This window comes from Acomys russatus, chromosome 17 (genome assembly GCF_903995435.1).
Source record: "Acomys russatus chromosome 17, mAcoRus1.1, whole genome shotgun sequence".
Lineage (NCBI taxonomy): Eukaryota > Metazoa > Chordata > Mammalia > Rodentia > Muridae > Acomys > Acomys russatus.
In genome coordinates, this window is record NC_067153.1 from 44,249,408 (window position 1) to 44,270,207 (window position 20,800).

Sequence of the window (20,800 nt, forward strand, 5' to 3'; positions counted from 1 at the left end):
ATGGTAGTGCACACCTTCAGTCCCAGCGACTAAGAGGCAGACATAAGCAGATCTCTGAGTTTGAGGCCAGCCTTGTCTCCTTGGCAAGCTCCAGGCCAGCCAGGCCTACATAGTTGAGACCCCGTCTCAAAAACAAAAACAAACAACAAAACCCACCTAATCCTACGTAGTATTAAACAAATATTATCTATAAAACTGATTAACCAAAGCACACACAAGAGTGGTCTTCAATTGTTACATGAGTGTAATGTGTGAAAAGCGTCGGTTAGCGGCTCCTTTTCTTCGACTTCTTCTTCTTCTTCTTCTTCTGCCCCTCTTGGCACTTCTTTTTTTTCCTCCTGCCACCTTCTTTGAATCCCGCTGAGGAAACGGAAGGGTCCTTCTTGCTGGTGAGCCAAGACGTACCTTGTTCCTTGCTGTCCACAACAGTACACTGAGATATAGTTGAGGGACTGTAAGAATTTGGTGAATACTTGTTGAACTGTCTCGTCCAGTTAAATTTCTCTGCCAAGTCCTCTTCATCTACCACAAGATGAAGAAAGGGTCTCCACTCACTGTCGTCTTCAGCTTCTCTTTCTTGGTGGCTCTCAAAGGTTGTCTTTGTATTAATATTTCTCCCGTTAACAAATTTGCTCGAAAGAGCAATGGGTGTGTAAGTGCCCATCCCAGTATCATCGAATACCAGGGAAGACGATGAAGTAAGGCCCTCGCGCCCCAGCGAATATCTCGTGTTGTAAGCAGAGAGACTGGCAGGCCCTGGGTGGTCGTAGGAACGGGAGAAAAGGCAGTCTGTGCCTCTGCTTCTGCTTCCACTGGAGTTTCTTGAACTGCTGAAAAGGTCCTCAAGCGAGGCTTCAAAGAAGTGAAATGAAAATGGGTCGCTTTCGCCAAAAATTTCTTCAAAAACATCATCTGCCTTACGGAATGTGAAACTGTACTCACGTTCATCATCAAGATGACTTCCACCTCCGCCACCTAACCCTGCCTTGCCGTATTTGTCATAAATGTCTCGTTTCTCACCGTTTGATAATACTTCATATGCCTCAGCAACTTCTTTGAATTTTTGCTCTGCTTCCTCTTTATTTTCTGGATTTTTATCAGGATGCCATTTAAGTGCCACTTTACGGTAAGCTCTTTTAATATCCTCTGGTGACGCGTATCTCTGCACTCCTAGAACTGCATAGTAGTCCACCATGGTTTGGCCGAGTGTTAGAAACAAACACCCTAGGTACTGTGCACTGCTTGACTTGCAGCTTAGGCCCTGGTGCTGCTGCTGGTGGTAGAAGTGACTGCAAATAGGCACATTTTTACCCTGAAGGTAGTGGTAGCACTGTGGGCCACTCCTGAAGGACTTGAGGAGTCTGATTGTGTGGCAAGCGAGGGACAAGCCTGTGTCACAGCTGCATTGTGTTGTCATACTGCGGGAGGGGGGGGGTGCGCTTCCTCTTGAACCTGTTGCTAGAGGCTGCAGCGTTCCTTATAAATACTCTGACCTCTGTATTATTGAGCCTAAATTACTGCACAGTTCTATGGTGTTTTGTTTTGTTTTTTGTTGTTGGTTGGTTGGTTTGGTTTTTTTGAGACAGGGTTTCTCTGTGTAGCACTGGCTGTCGTGGAACTCACTCTGTAAACCAGGCTGGCCTTGAACTCAGAGATCTGCCTGCCTTTTGCCTCCTGAGTGCTGGCACTAAAGGAATGTACCACTGCCACCTGGCTTTTGTTTGATTTAGAAATATAAAGACTTAGAAAGTTTCATTGGTGGGGTGGGAGTATTCAAGGGGTTGACACTTTTATTTATTCTTATCAAAAGACATATTCAATAAACATAAGTATTTTAAGAACTATGGTGGGAAATAGATCGGATGGATACCCTCGTTGTGTGAGAGGCACTCTGGGCTGTGCTCTCAAGGAAGACTTGCTGCAGTCAGTAGCCTGCCATTCAAGCTTTCTGGTGGCAGTTAGTCATTAGAAATGAAAAAAGTCTGTGCCACTTAATGTCTCTTGTACTACCACAGGTTAAAGCCACTTAGCTCTTACTATGGAATGTGGCCCTGCTTCCAGAAGGAAAAAGAAAAATATGAGTAGAGATCTTGGAAGCTGTACATCTATGTATTAATATACAATGGCTACTTTATACCAGACAGTTTTAGCTTCTGCTCATAGCAGGATTGAACACAAGTACCAATTTTCCTGATGTTTTAATTGTGATGGGAGACAGAACAGGTAAGGTAGTTCATGCCTGTAATCCCAACATAGAAGGCTGACATAGGGTTATGGAGGGTTCCAGGCCAGCCTAGACTGCAGAGGAAGACCCTGTCTCAAAAGCTAAATAACAAAGAGTATTTAAAAAATGCATAAAATACTGGCTGTGCTCTAGTGACCTTTCATCTTAGCAGAGGCAGGTGGATCTCTGTGAGTTTGAGGCCACCTGGTCTATTTAATGAGTTCCAGGACAATTAGGGGCTTTGTAGAGAGACCCTGTCTCAAAAAAAAAAAAAAAAAAAAAAAAAACTTGAAAATGTGGTATCAAATTATTACGTTTATGTTCTGAAAAACAAATGAGAAGAGATGGACAGTTCAGAGGGCTGTGTCACATTGGTTATTAGAAACTTGTGAGGAGATGGTGTTACAGTTAGGAGTGGGCGGGATTGTCAACCCGGTGGACACACTGGTTGATTAGGATTGTATCGAGTTTTTGGCATCTGCCACAACCCTCTGTAGGGATGGGGATACACAGGTTTGGTGATCTGATTTCCTTTCCAGTAGGCTAATGACTACAATATAGACAATCATTTGTATTTGGAGAGGTAGAATGAGAGAGTTTAATTAGAAGCAATTAAGACCAAGGTTGACGGGCTGGAGAGATGGCTCAGTGGTTCAGAGCACTGGCTGCTCTTCCAGAGGACCAGCACCTGCATGCTGGCTCTCACTGCCCTCGGCAGGCACCAGTCACAGAAGTGGTGCTCATTCACACAGGCAAATAGTAATACACTTAACAATTAAAATACGTCTTTTTTTCCCAGTGTTTGTTTTGTTGAGACAGGGTCTCTGTGTAGACCAGGCTGGCCTCGAACTCAGAGATTCTCCTGCTTCTGCCTCCCAAGTTCTGGGATTAAAGGCATGAGCCACCATGGCATGGCTAATAAAAATTGTTTTGTTAAGTTGACTTTTCAGGTGAATTATCCATAAGTTAAAAAGATTAGTTTTATATTCCTGTCATTTTGTTTTCTGAGAAAATCCCCTTTACTATTTGGTCTGTTTCCCATCCCAGTTCCCACCCACCTCCACCCCCGTTTATATCTGTCTTACTTTCTGTCACAGTTCAGTTAAATTCTTTTCAGTGAAATAGTTTATGTGGCATGTGGTTTAGGCTCTTTGCCAGATCTGAATAATTTTTGGTTTTGTATTGATAAACAAAAGGTACTGTGAAACCCTGAAGACTCAATATAAAGCCAAGCATGGTGGCACATGCCTTTGATTCCAGCGCTGAGGAGGCAGAGGCTGGTGGATCACTGTGAGCAAGACAGCCAAGGCTTTACACAGAGAAACCCTGTCTCGAAAAACAAAAAGAAGAAAAAAGACTCAATATAAGTTCCACCTAGTGCACGTGCTTCCATTTGCTGCGTGTGACTATGCTGATTACAGCTCTGTACTGCACAAAGCATGCTTTTACCTGTCATGTAATTAGTACAGCTTTCTGCCAAAATATTTTGTGTTCATAAGAAAACTAGAGTTCTAGGAGATAAAAATAATTTGTAGAAACCTATGTTACTTGTTAATGAAATTTTTAATATTTCAACTCGAGCCTGATGTCTGCTCCTTCCACTCTACCCATTTCTTGGACACTTCTAGACATGCCAAAATGTGAGGTAGTCTGCCGGGGGGAAAGTTCATCCTCTGGAGTATGTAAGACTTGTATTTAGGTAGGGTAAGGATAAATTTTTTAAAATATTGAAGTTATAAGTTATAAAAGAAACTGTAACATTGTTTCTCTGGTTCTGACTTACATATTTTTCTATTTTGATGGTGGATAAGAGCATAAAAGTGTATTTGGTACAGAAAATATAAAGTGCAACGTGAAGTTCCAAAGCTTCCAGTTCCAAATGGCTATTCTAACTTTTAGAAGTTTATTGGCATATGTAAGCTTTGGGCTGATTAATTTTGGAAGGTGTTTTGTTTGTTTGTTTGTTTTTGTTTGTTTTAATTTTGGAAGTTCTCTATTATAAAGATAATTGGTGAAGTTTTTGTTGTTTGTGATTGTGGTGGTTGGGTGCAGGGATTAAAATGTGTGTGCCACCACTGCCCAGTTAATAAAGTTTATTTTTTTTAAATCTTGAAAACGAGCTGGGAATTTGAGACCAGCCTGGTCTATAAAGAGAGTTTCCAGGACAACCTATCTGGGGGGTGAGGGGATTGGAGCCAGAGGCTGATCCTGTCCCAGCACTCAGAGAGGCAGAGGTAGGCAGATCTCTGTGACATTGAGGCTAGCCTGTCTACAAAGAGAGCTCCAGTACAGCCAGGACTAAAACAGAAACCATGGTGTGGGGGGCAGGGGTGGTCGTCGTGGGCCTTAGACTTGTACTGAGTGCAGCCAGTGACTTGAGAGCTTGGCAAGTCATTGCATTAGTCCCGAGGCTATCAACAAATACTATAAACTTGGCAGCTTAAAGCCACAGAGATGTGTTTCTCTCAGTTCTGGAGGTCAGAATCCAAGATCAGGAGTGAGCAAGTCGCCACATGTGAAAGGTGTGGTATGTGGCCAACCCTAGCATGGAGTTAGCTTGAGGATCTTTGAAGCTCGCTGGCCAGTCAGTCTAGCCAGATTGCTGAACTCAGGGTTAGTGAGTCTCTGTTGCTAAAACTACAGTGAAGAGCAACTGAAGTGAAGAAACTCCCGTTGTAAACCCCTGGTTTCCACATGTGCATGTAGTGTAAAGTCTTAGACATAGAATCAGTTCAGAAATGGAATAGCTTACATCAGATCAAGACAAAGACTCCTTCTGTAGAACCTATGAAGCATTACTGACAGCAGTCTGTGTGTGGTATAGTCCACTTTTGAACTGATTATATATGTCCAAGACTTTACAGTTCTTTTTTCTTTTCTTTCTTTCTTTTTTTTTTTTTTAATACAGTGTTCTGCCTGCATGTACACCTGCAGGCCAAAAGAAGACATTAGATCACATTATAGATGGTTGTGAGCCACCATGTAGTTGCTGGGAATTGAACTCAGGACCTCTGGAAGAGCAGCCAGTGCTCTCAACCTCTGAGCCATCTCTCCAGCCCCGACTTTACGTTCTTATTGTATCAGGATTAAATAAGATCTGCGTTGAATCTGACGAATAAGTCCAAAGATTTTGAGTTTAATCTTAAATTTGAATCTCTTTTTTTGTTTGTTTGGTTTTGGTTTTTTTGAGACAGGGTTTCTCTGTGTGGCCCTGGCTGTCCTGGACTCTCTTTGTAAACCAGGCTGGCCTCGAACTCACAGAGAGCTGCCTGCCTCTGCCTCCCTGAGTGCTGGGGTTACCATTGTGCACCACCACCTCCAGCTCTTTAAATCTCATTTTATCCAATGCTGTGTGACCTTATACAAATTGCTTTTTTGTCTTATTCTGATAATCCATTTGTGGTTTTTGCACCAGGGTCTGACTGTGTAGCCCTGGCTGTGTTTGAACAGAGAGGAATGGGAGGCAGAGAGAACACACCTGAGCAGCAAACAGTAGGTCGCTCTGCTAAGGGATGTCCTCAGTAAAGTTTGGTTAAATTACTGCCAGCCAGATTCACATTACATGTCAGCCGTGATTAAGCATTTTTCATACATTATTTTATCAAACAATAACATTCCAAGATTAAATAAGGGAGCAAATGCTTGTTTCCTTATATTTAACATAGTCTCAATATAAATGTTAATTCTAGGGGCTGCAGAGATGGCTCACAGGCTAAGCACACTGACTGCTCCTCCAGAGGTCCTGAGTTCAATTCCCAGCAACCACATAATGGTTCACAACCATCTGTAATGTGATCTGATGCCCTCTTTTGGCCTGCAGGTGTACATGCAGATAAAGCACTGTATATATAGTAATAAATAAATATTTTTAAAAATGTTATCTAGTTTTCCAACCTTGAGGACATAGCCTCAGGCTGCTCCTGAACTCCTTTCTGACTCTCCTTCTCCTTATACATAACTGTCTTGTGTGTTGTGTTCGTTATACTGTAGTAAACAAAAGTCTGTTTCTTACGGCCCAGTACAGCTCGTGGTATAAAGAGCCACATACATATTGGAAGAAGGAGGAAAGAAGTGCTACTGTGTATTTCTTAGGAATCCAAACTGCCGGGAATAGATAAATTATGTGTGCTGTGAAGATGGTGCTAGCCACTGTTCCATTGCATCTTTTGTGTTTTCTTCAGGATGCATGTCACATTTACAGCGAAGGTACTCCCTCCAGCCTGTGCTGAAGAAAAAGATTCCAAACCGATACTTAGGTCAGCCCAGTCCAGTTACACATCCACACCTCCTCAGACCAGGTATGGCCTTTGGCATAACGACCCGCTCTACGTTTAGTTGCTCTGTCTGAAATTATGCTGTGTGTAAAATTTTGCCCGCTAGTTGTGCGTCATAATTATACACTGGTAGTATTGTTAATATGACTGAGGAGTTGACATTTCATCATTTTAATTGTTCAGATGCATCCATGGAACTACCAGTACTCTATTGATCCAGTCTTGAACAATAAATGCAATAAGCTATAATTCAAAATAACCAGTAAAAAGTATGTATTTTAGGATTTGGGGCGGGGGGAATGGATGTTTTACCTTTATGTACCAGATATGTGTCTGTTGCCCTTGGAGGCCAGAAGACAGCACTGTGTCCTTTGGAACTGGAGTTAGAGATGGTTGTGAGCTGCCATATTGGTGCTGGGGACTGAACTCGGGTCCTCTAAAAAAGCAACCAGTGTTTTTAACCACTAAACCTTCTCCAGGCACATATTTCAGTATTTTTTAAAGAAAAAGTCCACGTAATAGTTTATAGAACTATTTTCTTTAGATCCTTTGTTTCTATTTAAAATGTTAAAAATTGATTTAAAATTTTTGTTTTTTATATCAGTGTAGGTTGAACAAAATTTCCAGGTGTTCATCACTATGAGAAGTGCCTACTCCAGCTAATAAAAGTCATGCAAAGGACTGTAAAGGTTTATTTTGTATTTCCCCCAGAACTGCTGCTAGAACATGTGCCATCACAATTGCTCAGATCGAGACTTGAACCCGTTTTGTTTTGTGTTTAGGAAGGCAATGATACATTTATGACTAGGGTCCCGAGATGGGTTAGCAGGGTGAGCCCAGTGCTTCATAGAAACAGTCAGGGTTTTGAGGAAAGCTACGTACGCCTTCCACCATGGAGAGATAAACGTGTATTTCTGTAAGTTGCTACAAAAGCACATGTACTAATGTAAATTCCCACTAGAAATACCTTACTCTGTCACTGTTTTCCACTCAGTGAATGATACCGTGTGTCTCCCAGTGAGGACTTCCTCTGGCTGACTCTTCATCAGACTGGAATCTCTGCTGGGGAGTCGGCTGACACTCAGGAAATGCAGCTCACCACTGAGACACACAAGAAATCAGGTTTTCAAAGCTGTAAGGTAAGCACACTAGTAGTCCAGTTGATACTAAGTACTGTTTACCTGATCAACCTACCTGTAGTTTCTGTTTAGAAGAAGGAGAAAGGGTAGAATTGAGCCTTTACCAGCTTTGAAATAATTGATTTCTTGTGCGGAAGTTCTTTATGTGGTAAGCTGCATTTCCCAGGCCTTAGGCCTCACAGTCACACAAAGATGAATGACTTCATGGCTGAATTACTTTGCTCTCTGTATTCTGTGCATATCTTTTATTTTTGCCTTTGTCACAGATCTGAATATTGTTCTGGAGAAAATGTTAAAAACAACTTGAAACAAAACATCAATATTCAGTCTTGGCACTCATCACATATGACATGAAAATTTACTAAAAGGAGAAAAATAGTGCTATGAGCAGTGTTCCATGAGTGAAGATGCATGTTTTGTGGATTCTTCCCTCCCTTCGCCTTTCTTTTCCCCTCACTTGGGTTTTTTGAGACAGGGTTTCTCTGTGTAACCCTGGGTGTCCTGACCCAGGCTGGCCTCAAACTCACAGAGATCCACCTGCCTCAGGCCTGTGCCACCACACCTGGCTAAAGAATACATTTTTGTCAGGTGTAACTTTGCACTATTTAACATAAGTTACAGTGATGTCTACAACGTACAACTCTAGCAAAACATGTGACTCTCTTTCCTGTAAATGAGTCCTACACAGGAGACAAAGAATACAGAAAAATGTCTCTCCTTAAAAGGTTCTACGTCAGCTCGGATCCGGCTGTAAAGTGATAGATAAATAAATAGGAAAAAAAAGTTTCTGAGTCAGTTACAAACCCATCTTTCATGTAATTTAGGTAAGTTCTCCCTTAAAGAAGTGCATTTTTAAGTAAATTGTTAAAGATTTGACTTTAATATCTGAAATGTTGGGCTGCAGAGATGGCTCAGCAGTTAAGAGCACTGGCTGCTCTTCCAAAGGTCCTGAGTTCAATTCCCAGCAACCACATGACAGCGGACAACTATCTGTGACTCCAGTTCCAAAGGATCCAACACTGTCATACAGACATATACAGACAAAACACCAATGCACACAAATGGAAATAAATTTTTTTTTTTTAAAGAAAGAAACTATACATACCAAGACGCTGTAGACCTACTTCCTCACATTTTAGCAGGTTACAAGATCATCAAGGGTTAGAAAGGACAGGGGAATGGGGCGTTTGCTCTTGACACGGAATCTCCTTTGTAGCCCTCTGTGGTCTGGAATTCATGAATGATTTTCTGCGTCACCTCCCCAGGTGCTAAGGTTACAGGTGTGTGGCACCATGCCACCTCCGCCTGTTCTGTTGTTAGGATTATTTTACATTATGCGTATGAATGCTTTGCGTGTGTGTGTGTGTGTGTGTGTGTGTGTGTGTGTGTGTGTGTGTGTGTGTGTGTGTGTGTACCTGTTGTCTGTGGAGGATAGAAGAGGCCTCAGACAGCACATCCTCTGCAACTGGGGTTTTCCTGGTGCAGGGACACTATATATGTGTTCTCCTCGGCACAATAGCCTTCACCCTGAATCCAAAACTAAGGCTGTATCCTGTAATATTCTTTACCTTGATACCTTCTTACCTATATGTCTAATTTATGTCAAAGGTCAGGTTTAGTTTACCTTTATTTTATAACTAGCTAACATCCAGAGTTCTGTACACTGCCAGCTAGGGTTGAGTTTTTAAATTTTTCTATTAGATTTTTTTTCTAAATCACATCAGATCACATTATAGATGGTTGTGAGCCACCGTGTGGGTGCTGGGAATTGAACTCAGGCTCTCTGGAAGAGCGGTCAGTGCTCTTAATCACTGAGCCATCTCTCCAGCCCCTATTATTTGTTTTATAGATGAGAAAACTGAGGCTCTTCCCAAGTCACTGAGTGGTTTGCTAAACTAGGATTCCAACACACCAAAATCTGCTGCTGCTTTTTTTTTCCTTCCGTGGTGGTACTGAGGATTTGACCCAGAGCATCATGCCAGCTAACACTAGCCAAGGGTTCTACCACTGAGCTATACCCCCCGGCCACATTTTGTTTGTTTCTTTGTTTTTTGAGACAGGGTTTCTCTGTGTAGCCTTCATGGTCCTAAACTAGCTTTGTAGACCAGGCTGGCCTGGAACTCACAGCGATCCGCCTACTTCTGCCTCCTAAGTGCTGGGATTAAAGGAGTGCACTACCAAGCCCAGCCCAGCCACATTTTTAATCACACATTAGCGAATAACAGTTAAGACAAATAGCACTAATCCAGAAATATTTCAGTCTCACATGCTACATAAAAAGAAACATGGCTGGGATTGGGAGGATGTTTGTGTGGTTTTACTGGGTTTTGTTGCTGCTGTTTTGGGGATGGAGCAACAGGGCTTGCTCATGCTAAGGAAACATTCTACTCTGAACTCTGTCCCCAGCATGAAAGAAGTCTCCCTTAATATAAAAGTTTAAAGAGCAGTGTGTGTTTTAAGTCAGATAAAATACATGTCCAATAAGCTATTCAGATCTACAGTTAAACAAGGTTTGGCAAACATAGCCATGAATATGACCTAAAACTTAGTGATATATAGAATATCTTCCTATCTTTTAAAATTTGTACCCAGGAAGATCAGTAGTTCAAGGTCCTCAACTACACAGTAACTTTGAGGCCAACCTAGCTATTTAAGGCTGGTCTAACAAACAAAAAGGAGGGTGGAAAGATGGCCCAATGGTAAGGTGCTTGCTGCTTAGCAGAAGGCCTGAGTTTGAATCCTCAGACATATGTTAAAGTCGAGGGCCAGCTAGCCTGTCTTACCCTGTCTCAAACAAGGCAGCAGGTAAAGCAGAAACCCAGAGCTTTCCTCTGGCCTCCTCATGTGTGTGTGGCACGCGCGCATACACACACAGAGTTCCTTTGTACCCTGCTGTGGTGGTACCCCACTTTCATAGGAAACCTGTCCTCTGGTTTCAAGAACATACCTGTGTATGTTGTCCTATAAGTGAATCTAATGGTATGTGCTCTTTCTGTCTCTTGTTTTGTTCAATATATGCAAATGAAATCTACTTAGAGTAGTATTTTTCAGAAGCCTGTGTCTCACATTATGAAGGAAACACAAAGTAATTTTTCTTTCCTCATTCTCTGACTGTGATAATCAGTTCATGAATTACTTTGTATACAGTAAAAACTACCTAATACCAAACAATTCTTTTCAGAATTAGACCACCTTAAAATACTAAAGGCAGGTGGTGGCACACACCTTTAATCCCAGCCCTCAAGAGGGGAAGGCAAGCAGATCTCTGAATTCAAGGCCAGCCTGGTCTACAAAGCAAGTCCATGACACTCAAGGCTACATAGAGAAACCTCGACTTGAAAAACAAAACAAAAAACAACATATATATCTCAAATTAATTTGGAGAAATAATTGAACTACATACCTACATTACAGCAAAAGTCTGTATCTTTTCATCCATTTCCAGCCTTTATTGCTCTTTTCTCTCTGAATTTTCTGCGTGGCTAACAAAAATGTGGAGCATGTTCTTCTTGCTCTCCTTACAGGCTGGGTGCTAAATGTCTGGAGAAACTTCCTTCTGGGCTTAGAGTGATTGTGAGACCTCTAGTCTTTTGATTGGTTCAGTTAAGTTGTTAGAAAGGCCCCTCTATCTTTAATTGATTCCACAAGATAAAATGCTAACTTTAATCCTTAATAACTTAGTTTTACAAAGTATCAGAATGCCTACTCAGACATAACTATTTTATCAGAAGAAATTCAGGCCAGATTGACTGTGATCCATGATCAAAGGCCATTGCAACTGCCAGGTTTACTGAGAGTGTCCAAAGTTCATCCCTTGGCATGCTTTGCACTCTCCCCAAGATAAAAAGAATAGGTGCCTTTCCTGCGGTAATTTATCACTTTACTGCTTTGAGATTTTGGAAGTTTGAAAGTATTTAGCTAATGATAAAGACTTTCCAAAAAAAACTTTCTTATGAAAGTAGATTTCATAAAGAAGGTTTTTTTTTTTTTTTTTTTTTGGGTTTTTCGAGACAGGGTTTCTCTGTGTAGCCTTGGCCATCCTGGACTCATTTTGTAGACCAGGCTGGCCTCGAACTCACAGCGATCCGCCTGCCTCTGCCTCCCGAGTGCTGGGATTAAAGGCGTGCGCCACCACGCCCGGCTTAAAGAAGTATTTTAAATGCAGCTGGAGAGATGCCTTTAGGGGGTGCTGGGGCTATAGCTTAATTAGTAGAATGCTTGCCGAGCATGCCTGAGAGCCTGGGTTCAGTCCACAGAGCCCTGGGAGTGTTGTAAGACATGCTGTAATCACTCTGGAGATAGAGGCCAGAGGGTCAGAAGTTCATATTATGATCAGGCTCTGCTTTTATGAAAACATATCCACAGGCTAGACCTCTGCCTGCCACAGGAAGCTATCATGATGCTTCTCAACCAAACCTTGCTTGCCCTCCATACATACACGCGCGCACACACATGCACACTCGCGCGCACACACACACATGTACCCACACACATTTGCTGCTTAGGTAACTTGGAAATTTCCAGTGTTGAGTGACAGTGGCAAACTTAGCGTGAACAGTTAGTAGAGAAGGAAGCTGAGCTTCAGCTCTGCTGCAAAGCCCGGATTTCTGCCCAAGTGTCCCATCTCAGAAGGGAAAAGATGTGGGGGAGGGTTCTTTGTTAATCCAAATGAAGGAGAGTAAACACCATTACCTGAATTCTTGGGTCAAATTAAGCAAGCTTTATTTTCGCTCAGACAGGGCAATCTCCCTAATGTGGGGGTTGAGAACACAGCAACGAACATAGGAAAAAGTGGGGCTTGTATAGCTCCAAAAACTGCAGAGCAAGTAGGTTTCCAAGGGGTGGTGGTAGTTGTGGTTGCGGTTGTTGTTGTTGTTGTTGTTACATAGGAACTTGGCAGAACATTTCATAAGTATTTGGCAGAACATCAGGTGGAGGTTAGGGTATAGGGTGTGGAACATGCCAAATTCTAGAAAATGGGTCAAGATTTAGTGATATTAAAGTTTTGCAGAAAACAAACAAAATTATTTGACCTTGTAACAAGATCATCTTTTTTGGGGGGAGGTTCAAGACAGGGTCTCTCTGTGTAGCCTTGTCTGTCCTGGACTCGATTTGTAGACCAGGCTGGCCTTGAACTCACAGGGATCTGCCTGCCTCTGCCTCCCGAGTGCTGGGATTAAAGGCATGCGCCACCACGCCCGGCCTACAAGATGATCTTAATCACCAATAAAAGTGAAATAAATTTTTGTTTGTTGTTTCCCGAGACAGGTTTTCACTATGTATATAGCCTTGGCTATCCTGGACTTTTGAAAATCAGACTGGCCTAGAACTCACAAAGATCTGCCTACCTCTGCCTCCTAAATGCTAGGACCACAGGTGTACACCACCACACCCAGCTAGGAATTTTTGTCATAAATATTTTTTGTTGTTTGTTTTTTGAGACAGGGTCTCACCTGACTGCCCTGGCATTTACTATGTAGATGTTGGCCTTGAACTCACGCAGTACTGTCTGCATCTACCTCCCAAGTGCTGGATCAAAGATACGTGTCACCATGCCTGGTCTAAATGTATTTTATTAATAGATTGCAAACTGCAGAATTTGCTACAATTAGTTCTACAGAAGTTCCAAAGTAAAGTAAATCGTAAAGAATTGAGTTACATATGCCAAACATGGTTACAAAGAGAACTCCAAGGTCATCCTCTGATTTAGTGGTATCGCTCTGGAAACTGACAAACACAGGGAGAAAACAAAGGTGCATAGGACATAAAGTTACTGGGATGGGAGTGCAGTGATGTTTATCATCACAGCCAAAGCTGAGTCTGTCTAAATGCCTACCAGAATGGGGATTGCCTGCAAGTGTGGGTCCATGTACACCAGTGATGCTATAAGCTATGTACCACATGCTCAGGGGTGCTTACAGAGGCCAGGGGTCAGCTTCAGGCATTTGCTTTAGTGCTCTCCACCCTGCTTTTTGAGACAGTATCTCAGTGGACCCGGAACTCGTCAGTTCAGTTAGACTGAGTGGCCAGCAAGTCTTCTATCGTTCTTTCCAGCAGTGGCATGATGGGTACCAGCCCGGAGCTGGTTTGCTGTGGTCTGTGTTCCCTTCTCTGAGGATGCCTGAGGCCTTTCTTACCTGCATGAACAGTGGTGCTGTTGTGCTGTGGCCAGGCCTACTAGTAATGAATATTTGGTTTGTACAAGTTGTACTGAGGTACAGTTCGCTCATTTAAAGTGTATAATATGCCCAGCCCTGGAGAGGGGTGGTGCACGCTGTGATTCCAGATACCTGGGAGGCTGAGTGGGAGGGTTGTAATTTTTAGCTTTGCCTGGGATACAGAGTGAGCTCAAGGCCAGCCTGGGTAAACTAGCGAGACCCTTTCTGAAAAGAAAGAAAGGGGGAAAAAAAGAAGAGTGGTGGCAAGGGGTATACCTCAGGGGAGTGCTTACCGGCTGTGCATCAGGTCCTAGGGTCGATCTCCACCTAGCACAAAACAGCAATAATGAATAATAGTCGTAGAGGACAGATTGCACAGCATCGATGCTGGAACATTTTTATTACCCTACTTTAAAAAAAAAAAAAACATGCTTAGTTCCAGGCATTCTTCCTTTTCATTCAGAAATCAATCCACTTTTCTGCTTCTAATGAAGTTTCCTTTTCTGAACTGTCGATATAAATGTCATCATGTAATGTGACCCTTTATGCATGGCTATTTTCACTTTGCATGATGTATACATTATATATAATGTGCTTCATTGCTTTTGTGGAGAGTAATATTCTATAACATTATAACACATTTTACTTCCTCATTAATTAGTTGATACATGTGAATTGTTTTCATCTAATACTGTTAACTACTTAACAGCCAATAATCTTTTTACATGGATACTGAGGACTCACAGTCAGGTCCTCGTGCTTGAGACATCCCCCTGGACCCAATGTCTGTCTTTTTCTTTTTTTCTGATACACTCTGAGAACGCACAAAGGTGCCCTGCCTCTGCCTCCAGGTCCTGATGAAGATGTGCACCACCGTGCCCGGCCCAGAGCTTCCCTTTTTACCTTTGTTTTTCTCTTTATGAAGTGAATTATAAAAGCATATATTCCTTGCAATTCAGTAGTACAAAAGCAGATTGAATCGTTTTCTATTCAGTGTGCTCTAATCTCACTACCAATAGAGCACTTTGAAAAAAAAAAGCGTGCTTCTTTTGTAAAATTATGTCTGTGTCTGTTTTGCTCTGTGCCTTTTCATACACACTGTCTTTGCATGTTTGCACATGGAGCCTGCCCACTCCAAGGAGAACTGATAGTGCCACAGTCATTTTATAGATTGATACAGTTGTCATTACTGCACATGTAGTGAGCGCTCGGGAAACATCAAGCGGTTCATATTGGAAAGTTCCTCAGTCCAAGAAATCTCAGTGTGGATTTAGCAGTGAGGGCTGAAGACCCAAAGAACATGAGACTCTAAAGACCCAGAGCCTCCAGCACTCGGGAGGCAACGGCATGTGGATCTCTGTGAGGCTAGCCTGGTCTACAAAGTGGGTCTAGGACAGCCAGGCCTACAGGGAGAAACCCTATCTAGAAGGGGGAAAAAACCTAGAGTCTCTTTCAATGTGCTTTTAACTGTTCACAAGCCTTAGAACACTCTGTTTAAACCAGGTGTGGTGGTACATACCTTTAATCCCAGGCAGGCAGAGGCAGGTGGATCTCTGAGTTCGAGGACAGCCAGGATTAACAGAGAAACTCTGTCTCCAAAAAAACAAACAGAAGAAAATCACTGAGAAGAACAGAAAGGAAGTATTAGAAGCATACAGGAACGTAACATGCTCAAGCATCTTACGAAGTGGCACATTCTTGCTTCCTTGAGGTGGAAAATGTCTGTAGTCCTTGGTGTACCATCTGTGGGTCTGGGTGCTATAGGCAACAGCAAGTGAAGGCCAAATGTATACACTTTGTAAATTACTCTTTTAATTTTTAAGTTTTTGTTTCTACTTGTGTGGGTATGTGCACATGAGTTTATATTTGGAGGCCAGAGGCGTTGGAGCCCCTCAAGCTAGAGTTATAGGCAGTTGTGAGCCATCTGACATGGGCGCTGGAAACCGAACTTAAGTGTTCAAGTGAGTGACTGCTTGATCACTGAGCCATCTCTACAGCCCCTAAATGGCTATTTTATTGGTTCTTTTGCTTTGGAACACAGGATGAAAACAGGCAGTTTCCATTTCCTAAAGGGTCACCCAGGCACCAGCACACAACCCTTTCCAACAGAGCTTTTGATTGAGAGGGAAAGAGAGAGAAAAGGAAATCCAGCCATTTGAATTCTACATCAACAGTTTGTATGTGTACATGCAGTTAGAGAGGAGGAAGATCCATAGCTTTCCAGAGAGTCCCTAGGGTCTGTCCTTACGAGCCACATGTATGGGGGCTAGAGTTATGGCTCAGCCCTTAAGGACACATGTTGCTCTTTCACAGGACATGGATGGAGGCTTACAACCATCCATAATTCTAGTTCTGGAAGATTAATGCCCTCTGGCCTCTGTGGGCACCAGAGACAGACATGGTGCACATACATACATGCAAGCAAAACACTTATGCAAAAGAAATGAAATAAGTCTGGCAGTGGTGGCACAGCACCTTTACTGTATTTTTTGGACCATGAGACGCACTTCCCCCCCCCAAAAAAAAGTGGGGAAATTAGGATACGCCTCTTGATCCAATTGCTGTTTTTACTGTTTTTCTTATTTTACTGCTCTAAAAACTGGGTGCGTCTTATGATCCAAAAAATATGGTAATCCCAGCTCTCAGGAGGCAGATCTCTGAGTTCAAGGCCAGCCTGGTCTATAGAGCAAGTTTCAGGACAGTCAGGGCGACACGGAGAACCCCTGTCTGAAAAATAAAATAAAAATAAATAAAGTCTAAAAAAGGAAAAGGGTCACTTGCTGCCAAGCTTTACAGCCCAAACAGTCTCTGGGACCAGCATGGTGGAAAGAGAGGCCTGGCTCCTGTGGACTGTTCTCTGAGTGATGAATGCCCACAGTGCTGATATATGCCCACCTTCACGTAAATAAGGCAGTGAGTAAGCAGGTGAGTGTAATTTAAAATTGGGGGCAGGGTTAGTGTGGCTGTGCCTAGCTCACTGTAAGTACAAGGTAAGGTCACAGGGTTATAGAAAGGCACTCTATGCCTTAGGTATTCAGAAGAGAGTTTTGTTTTTCTTTTTCTTTCTTTTAACTCTTTGAAACAAGGTTTGTCTGTGAGGCCCTGGCTGTTCTGGAACTCATTCTGTAGACCAGGCTGGCTTCAAACTCAAAGATTCACCTGCCTCTGCCTCCTGAGTGTTGATTAAAGGCGTAGTCCACCGCCAGAACCAGCGTCGCCTCCTCCTCCACCATCTTGAAATTGAGGAAATTCATAGCTGGGCTTGGTGGATCACCTCTGTAATCCCAGCACAAAAAGAATATTCAGGGAGGCAGAAGCAGGCAGAGCTCTGTAAATTTGAAGCCAGCCTGGTCTACAAAGCAAGTCCAGGAAAGCCAAGGCTACACAGAGAAACACAAACAAACAAAACAAAGAAATTGAGAAACATTTCTTTTAACAACTCTTAACAAGCAAAACCATTAGCAAAAACTAAACTAGAGTACACTATATTTCAGTTATTCTGTACCTTGGTAATATGTTGAACAGACAAAAATCTATGTCTTTGTGGAAGCTTCATTCTTTTTACAGAGAACTCATACAGAAATAATGTATCAAAATGTATTTAATATATGGAGATTTCAGGGAAACTTTGACTATATGCCTATCAGTGCCTACCACATAATAATTTGCTGTGTGCCATGTCATTAGTCAAAGAAATAATTATGGACATCTTTATCTGATAGTAGCAATTTTAAATACTCCAGTAGTGTAGCCATTCAAAACATCAGTTGACCTTTTTCTTGCCATTTCCAGGGGAGGTGACACCAGGACTATCTCAGGTGGAATATGCACTTCGAAGACATAAACTGATGGCCCTGATCCACAAGGAAGCACAGGGGCACAGTGGCGCAGAGCACACAGTGGTGGTCCTCTCTAACCCTACGTACTACATGAGCAATGACATCCCTTACACATTCCACCAGGACAACAATTTCCTGTATCTGTGTGGATTTCAAGAGCCTGATAGCATTCTGGTCCTTCAGAGTTTCCCTGGGAAGCAGTTACCGTCCCATAAGGCCATGCTTTTTGTGCCTCGGAGAGACCCTGGTCGAGAACTGTGGGATGGCCCTCGGTCTGGCACTGATGGAGCCGTAGCCCTGACTGGAGTGGATGAAGCCTACACACTGGAAGAATTTCAACACCTTGTACCAAAACTGAAAGGTAATGCTAATAAAGTCAGATCACGGGCCAAGTTAGAGTTCGGGCCCTCCTTGCCTTGTAGTAGCTAATTTTCTAAAATAATTCTCCTAGTGACATTTCTTTGGGCATCATAAAGAGAGACATGTCCTTGTACAAAACAAAACTATTGCTAAATGTGGTGGCACATGTTATGTCCCAACACTCAGGGAGGCCGAGACATGAAGATGTCTGAAAGTTTAAGATCCACCTGAGTTAGATAATGAGGCCTGTCTTGGGGCTGGAGCTAGGGGGATCCACATAAATACTAAGCCTGACAGCATTTTCTTTCTGGACTTTTAATTGCTTACATAGCTGCTGTCTTTGCCAGCTTTGACAGTAGTCAAAATTAACCTGGGCTGGAGATGGCTCAGTGAGTAAGATCACTGGGTCTCTTCCATAGGACCCAGTTTGATTGCTAACACCCACATGGTGGCTCACAACTCTCCTAACTCCAGTTCCAGGGGATCTGACACCCTACTTCCTCTCCTAACTCCTCCTCCCCTGGCTGTCAGGAAGCCCAGCCCTATTCTCTGCCCTGCTCAGTGATTGGCTGCAAGCTGCTTGAATCACATACTAGGGGATAACTGGGGAGCAGAATTTTACAACATTGAGACAGGAGAGTCTCAGAACATGGCTTACAACCAGATATGGGGGATACAGATAACCTTATGCCTACACACACACGCACGCACGCACACACCCCCACACACACACACACACACTTAAAAAATTTTTGGGGGGCTAGAGAGATGGCTCAGAGGTTAAGAGCACTGTCTGCTCTTCCAAAGGCCCTGAGTCAATTCCCAGCACCCACATAGTGGCTCACAACCATCTACAATGAGATCTGGTGCCCTCCTCTGGCATACATGTGGGCAGAATGCTGTAGTAATTTTTTTTTTAATTTTCTTTAGTTGTATAAAGCTAAGTCCTCACAATGTATGTGTTTCTTGAAAGGACTTTTCTCATTCACCTGTCTTTTTCTTTAAAGTTTATTTTTATGATTTTGTGTGGGATGTGGGGAGGGGTCAGCTATGCTGCAGCACATGTATGGAGGTTAGAGGGCAACTTTGTGGAGTCAGCTCTCTCCTTCCATGTTACATGGCTTCTTAGAGTCAAGCTAAAGTTATCAGCCAAGCACCTTTACCCACTGAGCTGCCTCATCAGCCCTTGTCAGTATTTTGGGGAATGAGGGGGATTGGTTTTTCCAAGACTGGGTTTCTCTGTAGCCTTGGCTGTCGTGGACTGGACATGTAGACCAGTGTGGTCTTGAACTCACAGTGATCCACCTGCCTCTGCCTCCCTGAGTATACTTTTTGTTTGCGTGAGGGTGAGGAGGTTGTTTGTTTTGAGACAGAGCTTCACTGTAGCTCTAGCTGTCCTGGAACTCACAGAGATCTACTTGCCTCAGGGATGAAAGGTGCTAATGTACAACTATGTCTCACTGATTTTTGGGGGGCGGGGTTGGTTTAGTTTTTTGAGACAGGGTTTCTCTGTGTAGCCTTGGCTGTCCTGGACCCACTTTGTAGACCAGGCTGGCCTCGAACTCACAGCGATACACCTGCCTCTGCCTCCCCCTCCCGAGTGCTGGGATTAAAGGCGTGCACCACCATGCCCGGCTATTATTCTTAGTGTTAGTATTGATGGGTAAAAGCACTAAATACTGGAAAGTATTAATGAATCTAATAAATGTATTTACAAGTTTAAAAGAAGAAACCTACCTGCACTGGAGTTGTCTCATAGTGTATAACTTGCCTGGCATGTACCAGGCCTCAGATTCCAACCCCAACACTGTTGGACAAAACCAGTAAGTGTTGAGCTTTTATTCCATACACTGATTATAAATAATAGAGATTGGTTAATTTTTCAAATAATTGAAGCATATACTATTGTAATTAAGTATTCCCAATGCACTGTACACTTAATGACAAATTTATTTTTTAAATGTTTGGCTTGTAACGTCATAATGCATTCCCAGTCAGAACTTCCTCCGTTCTTCTCCTGTTGTGTCCCCATATACTGTTAATCATACAGCCCTGCAGATTTAGTTAAGAATGTCATTCTTGCCAGGCGTGGTGGCGCACACCTTAGGTCCCAGCACTTGGCAGGCAGAAGCAGGCAGATCTCTGTGAGTTTGAGGCCAGCCTGGTCTACAAAGTGAGTCCAGGACATCCAGCCAGGACTACAAGAGAAACCCTGTCTCCAAAAACAAAAACAAAAAAAAGAATGTCATTCTTTTTTTTTTTTGAGACAAGGTTTCTCTGTGTAGGCTTGGCTGTCCTGGACTTGCTTTGTAGACCAGGCTATCCGCGAACTCACAGCGATTACAGCGATCCGCCTGCCTCTGCCTCCCGAGTGCTGGGATTAAAGGCGTGCGCCACCACCGCCCGGCTAAGAATGTCATTCTTAATCTACTGTTAGCAAAAAGATGAATTATATACATGCTGCTAAGCAGGATATGACATTTTCATTATGAGACCCTGTAGCAGTGGCTCTCAACCTGGGGTCACATATCAGATAGCCTGTATATCACGTTTACATTGTGATTCATAATGTAGCAAATTTACAGTTATGAAGTAGCAGCGAAACTAATTTATGGTTGCAGGTAATCACATGAGGAACTGCAGTGAAGGGTTGCAGTGTTAAGGTTGAGGAGCACTGCCATGGAGCACAGTCTCGGGGACAGAGGGGCCAGCTCTTTAGATCTTACAACAAAATAAATGACAGGGACAATAAGTAACTATTTCAAACTGGGAGACCTTGCGCCAGCTTGTCTCCAGACAATTTTAC

General features: G+C 42.9%; 2 protein-coding genes across 2 annotated transcripts in view; one reads left to right on the plus strand and one right to left on the minus strand.

Moving 5' to 3' along the window:
• The window catches only part of Xpnpep3 (X-prolyl aminopeptidase 3), a 43,352-nt gene that overhangs the window by 6,322 nt on the left and 16,230 nt on the right, over positions 1–20,800 (plus strand). The window contains exons 2-3 of the mRNA XM_051160037.1: positions 6,406–6,522; positions 17,588–17,995. Of these exons, the coding sequence (XP_051015994.1) occupies positions 6,406–6,522; positions 17,588–17,995 (525 nt within the window). The remainder of the gene's footprint in view (positions 1–6,405; positions 6,523–17,587; positions 17,996–20,800) is intronic.
• Positions 266–1,213, minus strand: Dnajb7 (DnaJ heat shock protein family (Hsp40) member B7). The gene has a single exon (XM_051160498.1). The coding sequence runs from the start codon at positions 1,193–1,195 to the stop codon at positions 266–268; it is 930 nt and encodes a 309-aa protein (XP_051016455.1). The 5' UTR covers positions 1,196–1,213.